This window comes from Chamaea fasciata, unplaced genomic scaffold (genome assembly GCF_029207755.1).
Source record: "Chamaea fasciata isolate MVZ Bird 193981 ecotype frontalis unplaced genomic scaffold, bChaFas1.0.hap1 SCAF_8, whole genome shotgun sequence".
NCBI classification, from domain to species: domain Eukaryota; kingdom Metazoa; phylum Chordata; class Aves; order Passeriformes; family Sylviidae; genus Chamaea; species Chamaea fasciata.
Window position 1 is genome coordinate 21,054,580 of NW_027094093.1, and position 9,416 is coordinate 21,063,995.

The 9,416-nt window shown below is 38.0% G+C and overlaps 1 protein-coding gene across 6 annotated transcripts in view; it reads left to right on the forward strand.

Moving 5' to 3' along the window:
• LOC136293353 (sodium channel protein type 2 subunit alpha-like) overlaps positions 1-3,732 on the forward strand; it is a 70,120-nt gene extending 66,388 nt beyond the window's left edge. For all 6 annotated transcript variants that reach the window (XM_066190034.1, XM_066190035.1, XM_066190029.1 and 3 more), the window contains one exon: positions 464-3,732. In XM_066190034.1, the coding sequence (XP_066046131.1) occupies positions 464-1,653 (1,190 nt within the window). In that variant the 3' untranslated portion in view covers positions 1,654-3,732. The remainder of the gene's footprint in view (positions 1-463) is intronic.
• Positions 3,733-9,416: the final 5,684 nt, after the last annotated feature.

Consider the following 9,416-nt stretch of genomic DNA (forward strand, 5'->3'; position numbering starts at 1 on the left):
TTAAAAGCTAGCGACTGTCCAAGGTGCAAATGAGTGACACATCTGAGAAAGACTGTGCTGATAAAATGTAGATCTGTTAAAGAAATCTCTAACTTGGAGAAATTAAGCCAATATCATGAAAGAGAGTGGTTACAGGCTCAGTTTCAAGAACTAACTGTATCTAAGACATAAACATCCCTTTCCCAACCATTTTAAGAACTACTAAGCTTAGACAGGAACTACCTACTTGCCGCAAGCAGCCTTTATTTTACTTATTTACTTTCTCTAGGATAGCATTTCAACATAAGGAAAGATGCTTTCACCTTATTAACAGCTTTCAATAGCATGTAATAACTTGTATAAATTTTGCTATACATTTTGCTAAAGAATCCTTACAGTGATTATTTTGGAGACAAACATAAATAAATCTTTCTATAGATAATTAATTAAAAATTTTATCTTCATTATTCACTTTTTTTCCTAGGTATGTTCTTAGCTGAGATGATTGAGAAGTACTTTGTATCTCCCACACTATTCAGAGTCATCCGGCTCGCCAGAATCGGTCGAATCCTGCGCCTCATTAAAGGCGCCAAGGGAATCCGCACTCTGCTTTTTGCTTTGATGATGTCTCTTCCTGCTTTGTTCAACATTGGGCTGCTGCTCTTCCTGGTCATGTTCATCTACGCCATATTTGGCATGTCCAACTTTGCCTATGTCAAGAGGGAAGTTGGGATCGATGACATGTTCAACTTTGAAACCTTTGGCAACAGCATGATCTGCCTGTTTCAGATCACCACGTCCGCTGGCTGGGACGGTTTGCTCGCCCCAATTCTGAACAGTGGGGAGCCAGACTGTGACCCCCATAAAGATCATCCGGGGAGCTCTGTGAAAGGTGACTGTGGCAACCCTTCTGTTGGGATTTTCTTCTTTGTCAGCTATATTATCATATCCTTTCTGGTGGTGGTGAACATGTACATTGCTGTGATTTTGGAGAACTTCAGTGTTGCTACTGAAGAAAGCGCTGAACCCTTGAGTGAGGATGACTTTGAGATGTTCTATGAAGTCTGGGAGAAGTTTGATCCCGATGCAACACAATTCATAGAATATAGTAAATTATCAGATTTTGCAGCTTCATTAGATCCACCTCTTCTCATAGCAAAACCAAACAAAGTCCAGCTTATTGCAATGGATCTGCCCATGGTGAGCGGTGACAGAATTCACTGCCTTGACATCTTGTTTGCTTTCACAAAGCGTGTACTGGGGGAAAGTGGGGAGATGGATGCCCTCAGAATACAGATGGAAGATCGGTTTATGGCAGCCAATCCCTCTAAAGTCTCCTATGAACCAATTACAACCACACTGAAACGAAAGCAGGAGGAGGTGTCTGCTGTCATCATTCAGCGTGCTTACAGACGACACCTTTTAAGGGTAAAAGTTAAACAGGTGTCTAGTATATATAACAGAAATAAAAACAAAGAAGGAGATGGACACATTATAAAAGAGATAATTATTGATAAACTAAAAGGGAACTCCACTCCAGAAAAAACGGATGAGAGTTCTACAACTTCCCCACCCTCTTATGACAGTGTAACAAAGCCAGACAAAGAAAAATATGAAAAAAATAAAGCAGAAAAGAACTACAAAGGTAAAGACATCAGGGAAAATAAAAAATAATGATCTAAGAATTTTGTTAATGGGACAACTTGTTTACAGTCTTTGAGAATGAATCATCAACTGGACTCCTGCAGGAGATTGATGCCAAACTGACAGTTTTTACACATATATATGTGTGTGTGTGTGCGCGCGTGTGTGCATATATATACATTATATATATACTTAAGGTCAGTGCCTATAACAAAACAGTGAACCTCCATCATCAGACTGTGACTCTGTTAATTAGGGTAAAAAACTTGACAAGAGGTTACTGTTTTCACTACAGCTGACACTGCTAAGAATAAGGGAAAAGGTGGCTCCATAGAGAAGATGGAGCATGAAATGAGTGCAAAAGGATACATTATTTCCACAACATGTAGAACAGTAATTCTCTTCACTGTTTGTAATGCAACTGCAACATTTGTCATATTTTTACAAAAACTGTATTAGTGTATTTATCATTTTTTAATTCACAGGTTGTTTACTATTATATGTGACTATTTTTGTAATAGGTTTTATGTTGGGGAAAGAGGTATGAGGACCAGGAGTTCTACTCTCAGATTCTCTATAATGTACAGATAGGATTGATTTGCATAGACATGCTGCACTTGTCAATCATGCATAAATAAAAATGTGACGTTGCACAAAGCTGAAGATTTTAAGAACTTCCATGCTTCAGGGTTGCTCTTAAATTTGAAGTATTCTAACTACTTGTATGGCTGCATCCAGATTATGTGCATCCAGATTAATGTGCCTGGAGAGTCTCCTCTAATTTACAGGAATTTGCAATGACTTATTTTTATGTGAATGATCAAACATGAACAAGTTCTTGTTTATGTTAAAATATTTACAGCTCAAAAAATATTGTGCAGTTTCTGCACTGGAAAAATAGCTTCACCAAAATATATCTGGGAGTTCTTTTGTTTTGAGCAGCTCTCTTTTTTTCTTTTTTTTTTTCTTGGGCTATTCTTTGATTACTGTCTTCTCTCATTATCTCCAACATCCAGTGAATCCATAAAATACCCTTTTCCATGTAAATATTAACAGTATACTGTTGTGCATATTTGGGCATAGAACTAAATGGCTTTGCCACATTGAATTGCATCAGATATGTACCACAGTATGGTTAATTTGCAAGAGCTCAACAGGACATGTTGTATTCTGTGTAATAAATAGTTAGGAGAGTATCACTGATGCATGTCAATGCTTTTGCTGCTGTACCTTGCTCCTTCCACTGCCCATAGTCTCCACTATAGGAAGCCATGTGTCAGTGATGAAGTGAATCAAGTTGTCCAACCAGACCTCATTCTTTCAAATCATTAAGCAATAGTTTGCAGCTATTTATGAGCTTTTTTAGTTTTGCATTTTAAATTTGAAGTGGCTGCTATATGGTGTAGAATCAGACTGTACAGGCCATATTGCAAACTGTTAAACCTGTTGACAATGTGGTTAGCATATATAAATAATGTAAAGAAATATCATTTGGCAACAGATCCGTATATAAGAAAAGTGTCTTCAAGTTTAGATCACTGTTTCTTATATTTCTTTCCTCATTCACTTGACTTATTTTCTAACCACAGTAATTCCAAACTGGCATCATCACACTATGAGAAAAAAAAAAAAGTGCGTATATTGTAGACTATCTTGTTTTAATAATATATTTGCATATATTCCAATGTGAAGTAAATTGTGTAAATCTGGAACCCAGCTTGTTTCCAAATAGTTACAGGACATAGCAAGGAAAGCATTAAGGGAATGTGTGAATTTCTAGCACTATTTGCATCAGAAGTTCCAAGGTAGTCTCATAGTTGATTAAATCCTTGCTATTTTGCTGTGTCTGTTTACATAGTCTACTCTTATTCTTTTTGGAATCACAGTTCACTAGGCTTGTACAAATAAAATATTTCCCAAGAAAAAAATGGCACATTTGTATAATTGAGGACATCAGGACATTCTGTGTTTCATACACAAGATAACATTAAATGTAGAATCTTTCTTTTACAAATGCTTTTGACTTGTAATGTGTTGGTGAAATGCATGCAGGAAATTGTTATTATCATAAACAACGCAAACAATATTACATATGAGCCAAAAAATAAAGATTTCTTTTTTTTTTTTTAGATTGTGTTTATTTTGCTTTGTCTCTGACCTTCTGTTGGTTAAAGCAAGATAAAAACTGACTTTGGTGCAAATAAGAATTGCTTTCTTTTTCCCTAGAGCTAAACACCTTATTCTTCACATTTTAACTTCCATGTAAAATAATTCTAAAAAAACCCCTGAGAACTTTGATTAAACTCCATTTATTTCTACTTCATTTTTATAAGCACATTGTCTGGGAATAAAACAGGACACCTACACAATTCTACCCCCAAAATATCCTCTCAAACCCCAAAAGCCCTTCTCAGCCATAAAGCACTACTCAGTACTGCTACCAAAGCTGCCCATGTTTTATGAGTCTTAAAAATGAAAACAAACTTTCCAATGTAGCGTTTTCATTTAGGCCCATTTAACATTTAGCCAAGGGGCTCATTGCAAACAGATAGAAGCTGGTTTTGGTTGCATAGTGATTCTTTTTATTCCAGTAATTCTCAAAATTAATAAATACCATCTCATTTGATCTCACAAGTAAGCGAGAACACTGATGCTCAGCTGTGAAAAGTAGTGTTCATAACCAAAGTATCTGGATGTTAAATGGTAACACAGTTTGACTCAATATGGATATCATTAAGCTGTTCAAGGGCAGAAAGATTTACAACACTGAAACACCACATTATCCTACACTGAATTTAAAATAAATTATTATATTTCAAAATTTACAGTAAGTAATTCCCAGACTTTTCTCACTGGGATGTTTTCAGTGTTACTTATTCTGTGGATATTATGCCATATTAACAATATTTTGGCTAAATATTAAATTGCTCATATAACCATGAAATAACTGATGGAACATAGTAACACTACAGTCTACCAAAGTCTCTAATAAATTGAGCATCAGCAGTCGCTGCAGCTGTCTCTGAGTTGGACCAGCATCCAATAGGGGAGCCATACTTCACTGATTCACAGAAAACACTGAGAGGGATCACAAGGATCATTGAGTCTAACTCCTGCCCAAGAACTTGGTCCAAATCTTCTTGAACTCTGTCAGGTTTGCTGCTGCGACCACTTCCCTGGTGAGCCTATCCCAGTGCCCAGCCACTCAGTGAAGAGCCTTTTTCTAATATCCAACTTAAACCTCCCCTGGTACAACTTCAGGCCTTTCCCTCGGGTCCTGACACAAGTCACCACACAGAAGAGACCAGTGCTGTCCCTCCTCTGCCCTCACAAGAAATTCTAACTGCAATGAGGTCTCCCCTCAGTCTCCTCCAGACTCAACCAAGTGCCCTCAGCCACCCCTCATACAGCTTCTCCTCAAGGCCCTTCACCATCTTAATTTCTCCCCCTTTGGACACTTTCCAGTAGCTTCAGATCTTTCTGATATTGCAGTGACCAAAATTGCACATAATATTCAAGGTGAGGCTGCCCCAGAGCAGAGCAGAGCAGAGCGGGACAATCCCTCCTTTGCCCGGCTGGCCGTGCTGTGCCTGATGCCCCAGGACAGGGCTGACCCTCCCGGCTGCCAGGGCACTGCTGACTCACATTCAACTCTCCCGTGAGCAGAACCCCCAGGTCCCTCTCTGTGGCACTGCTCTCCAGCACCTCATTCCCCAGTCTGTCCCTACATCCAGGGTTGCCCAATCCCAGGTACAGAACCTGGGACTTTCCCTTGCTGAACTTTACATGATTGGTGATTGCCCAGCCCTCTAATTTGTTGAGGTCTCTCTGCAGGGAGTCAAGAGGTCCTCCCAATTTTGTATTATCTGTGAACTTGCTTAATGTCCCTTCCAGTCCTGTATCCAAGTCCTTCATGAAGATGCTGTAGAGAACAGGGCCTAAGATGGAGCCCTGTGGAACGCCACTAGCGACAGATCGCCAGCCTTATGTCATCCCATTCATTATAATGAATGGGATGACATAATGAATGGGATTGCACCCAATGTGTGAGCCAGTTACCCATTCATCACATGGTGTGCTTATCAAAGCTGTGTGCTTATATGAATGGCTTTCCCTACACCAGAAAAATATCTTACTAAGAACATGCAGAATTGTTTAGCCTGCTCATACCCATAGATCCTGGAGATGGCCTCCAGTCCTCTTAGAATACAGGGTTAAAGCTTAAGACATGGCCTTCCCCAGCTGTCTGGGCATACTTACAAGCACCTGGCCTTGCAGACCAAAATGAGAGAATCGTCTAACTTGTGTTAATGTCAATATGTACATCCTTGAAGTCAAAGTTACATACATTATTTATTCCACTGCTCCTCTCAGTGGAACTCATCTAACCTTATAAATGATTCAATTTACTTCCAGAGACTTTTCTAGAGACCCATTTCTTTGGTTCCTAACTTGAATCCAACAATTTCATTTTACTCTTATCTTTTCACATTACCTGTTCAAACCAGCACCTAAAATCTGCAGAACTTTTGCTCTGTGAACTGGATAACAAGTGAGGAATGGCATTCTGATGAGGAATGAAGGTTCATCACTCATTTTCAAGAACCTAGAGTCTCTTACAGTACTCTGTAAAAATTAGGTTATTGCATCCATCTTCACTACCAAGCACTGTACATGCAGAAACACTGACAATGCTTTTGGCATGGACTAGCAGAAATGGCTGAGGATCTTGGTTCAATGTGGTCTGTAAGTAGGCTCATTTTGAGGGCATGTATGTCCTATTACCCTTTGCTGCTTCTGTAAACAACTTCTTCCCTCCTACCTATTCCTTTTTACACAGAAATCAGATGAATTTGTATAATTTAAACCTCACATTACTCCACTACTATCCTTCCAATGCATTTGATTGGAAATGTCACTAGAAAGAACTCTCTATGTGCTACCAGGCAAGGCAGTAGTGATGGCTATTCCAGTCAAGCATGGTTTTATATTGCTACCATATTGTCCTTCCCCACTGTTAGTCCTCCTTTGTTTCCAGTCAGCAAAGGAGGATTCCTTATTTTATTAGCTCCTAAAATCCTCACTGTATGACTATATTGATCCATGTCCAGGTGAATTTTCAACATGTCCAACCACAGACAAAATGCCTTCCACTCTGTATTAAACTTCTTATCTGCCACGTATTGCCAAAAAGAGAGCATTAGTAATGCTGACAGTAGAGCTAAGTCATTCTCCTAGTATAAGTTCATTACTTGGTACTTTTCCTTAATGAGCTTTCAGATGAAAAAATTTCCACATGGATGCCCAGAAAGGAGACATATTCCTGTTCAGTACATTACAAATTAATTCATAGGGTAGCACAGCTTAATTCTGTTCCCAAGCAAGTGTTCCCAGAAGTCCCAGTGCCTCACATGAGCTAACGCAGCAGTACTACCATGTGCACAGTCATAAAAGAGTAACGAGCTTGCAGAATTAACTGGAGCTAATTCAGCACTGAAGTAATTTTAACAAAAGCGGAAAGACCAGTGTGTGGTGGAAAAAACCCCTAACTGTTTCCACCAAAAAGCAGACTGGCCACAATAAAAGACAAGCAGAACTGCCATTATGGGAAGCTAGAATCCTGAATAATCAAATATATTTACTGTGAAATTCATTAATGCATTAAAGGAAATGAGGAGCACTCAGCACTTCTTAGTCCTTTATAAACTGCATCCTGTACTTTATTGAAAAAAAAAAAAAAATCCTTCGGAAGATTAATCATGAATTAAAAAATCAGGAAAGTCCTCTCCCAGAGGGTTCATCACTAGTATATGACTGACATGATACATTATTATTATTATTGCTACATTAAATGTCACAATTGTTTGAAGATTTTTACATTTCAGAGCTTAACTCTGTTAAGTGCCATTTGTTGTGATTTTTATGTTCATCTCTTTAGTTCTTCATCTAGATAAATAAAATGGGAAAAACAAAGAAATCTGAGCGGGAAAGGTTACTGGACTAACAACAAGATCTTACACTTAAAATAAGTTTATTATTTTCTATTTTTTGCCATTTTGAAGAATATTTGGCTGTCTAGAAAAAAAAAACAAGCCTTGGAAAAGACAAATAACACTATGAGAATAAAGCTCACAACCACAGAAATAATTATAAGCAGACAAAGAAAATAGCAAGCTGAGTTCATTAGTCGTGTTCAAATTACTGATCTTGTTACAATGGATGTTTTCTAAAAGATCATGATTAATTTTTATACAATTTAATAATAAGACAAGATAAAGTAAAGGAAGGTGGTGAAGTGCTGTGATCTGTTTCCACTAAACACCACAGAGCAGGGATGTGCTTCATCTTTGTAATGTAACACATACTCTGCACCACTTTACAAATTAAATACCTCACCCTCATAGAAGAAAACATACTGCAACATGAGGCTTGGCTAGGCTAAGAGAATAAATTGTACTGCAGTAGCCTAAGTAAATTGAAGCCAATTACCATCTCTCAGGAGAGAAGACAAATCACATGCATCTCTGCAGCAAGTGCGATGTTTGATGCATATATGAAAAGACATATCATGAACAATTTATAGCAGTAAAGCAGGCATTGGTTCCCAAGCATTCCACACTTCAAGTACATTTCCTGTATAATAAAAGCCACTTAATGTTTTTTTCTTATAACCTATATTAAAGGGTGACAGGAAAAACACTATCACCCCTAAAAGTTCATTGTTTTTATAGAAAACACACACCAGTGCTTACATAGCATTACTGGTTTTTTTCTATAACAGGAATTTCAGTATCACAGGGATATTTACACTTTATTCTAAAACCATAGTAGTCTGTACATGGATGACAAACACTATGCCTCACCATTTTCCTGATATAGAAGTGTTTGGTTTGCTTTCAGAAGGCATAGCCCCAGCTACATGCTTACAGCAAAATACAAGCTAAGTACAGTCTTAATGAGTGAAATCGGTCATCCTAAATCAAAGCGGGTCAGGCAATTTTTTCTCTCAGCCTAATGCAGTGATATCCCATGCAGCAAACCAAAAGAAGCAGTTTAACAATATATCACATAAAAGCAGCTATATTCAAAGATAACATGCACAGGTTTTTTAATTATGTCACACAAACACTGTAAGTGTATTATGAATCTCTTTCCCAGAGATCTGGACCTGATTGACTGAATTGAACAGCCACAAAAATTTACACTTCTTCAATGTTTCCTCTTGTTGCTTTTACAGGGGGATGACAGTGATGGGTCTAATTTTATGACTGCGGGAAGCTCAGTCCTGGTATACACTTCAGAGAGCCCAGCTCCGATCTAAGGAAGGAAATTGACTGACCCAGAAAAAAATAACAGATTTTATCTCTGCAGAGTATCAAAGGCCTCATCTTACCTCTTCATGCAAATACGCAGAGAAAGATCTGAGAAGCATGTGAAAGCATGCAATATGTAAGTTGTATAATTTTTTTCTCTCTAAACTAAGAAACTCTAAAAAAATACATAAACACAAAAAATATACAGGAGGTCAAAGGGATAGTAGTTTTAATTGATAAAGTCAGATCCTAACATGTAGGACACATATCATAGGTATCGTTTATTTTTTGGATGGAATTTTGCTACTGCAAGTCAAGGGAACAGCACATTCTTTGCAAACTCTGGAAGTGATGAGACAAAAGTGGCAGAGCATATGCTACTTCCATGAATGTGTGCTGTGTAGAAAGGATGTTACTAACATCTCCCATCTGCACCAGGCACATCCTTAATTCATGTATTGCAGAGTTTGTTCAGAAATT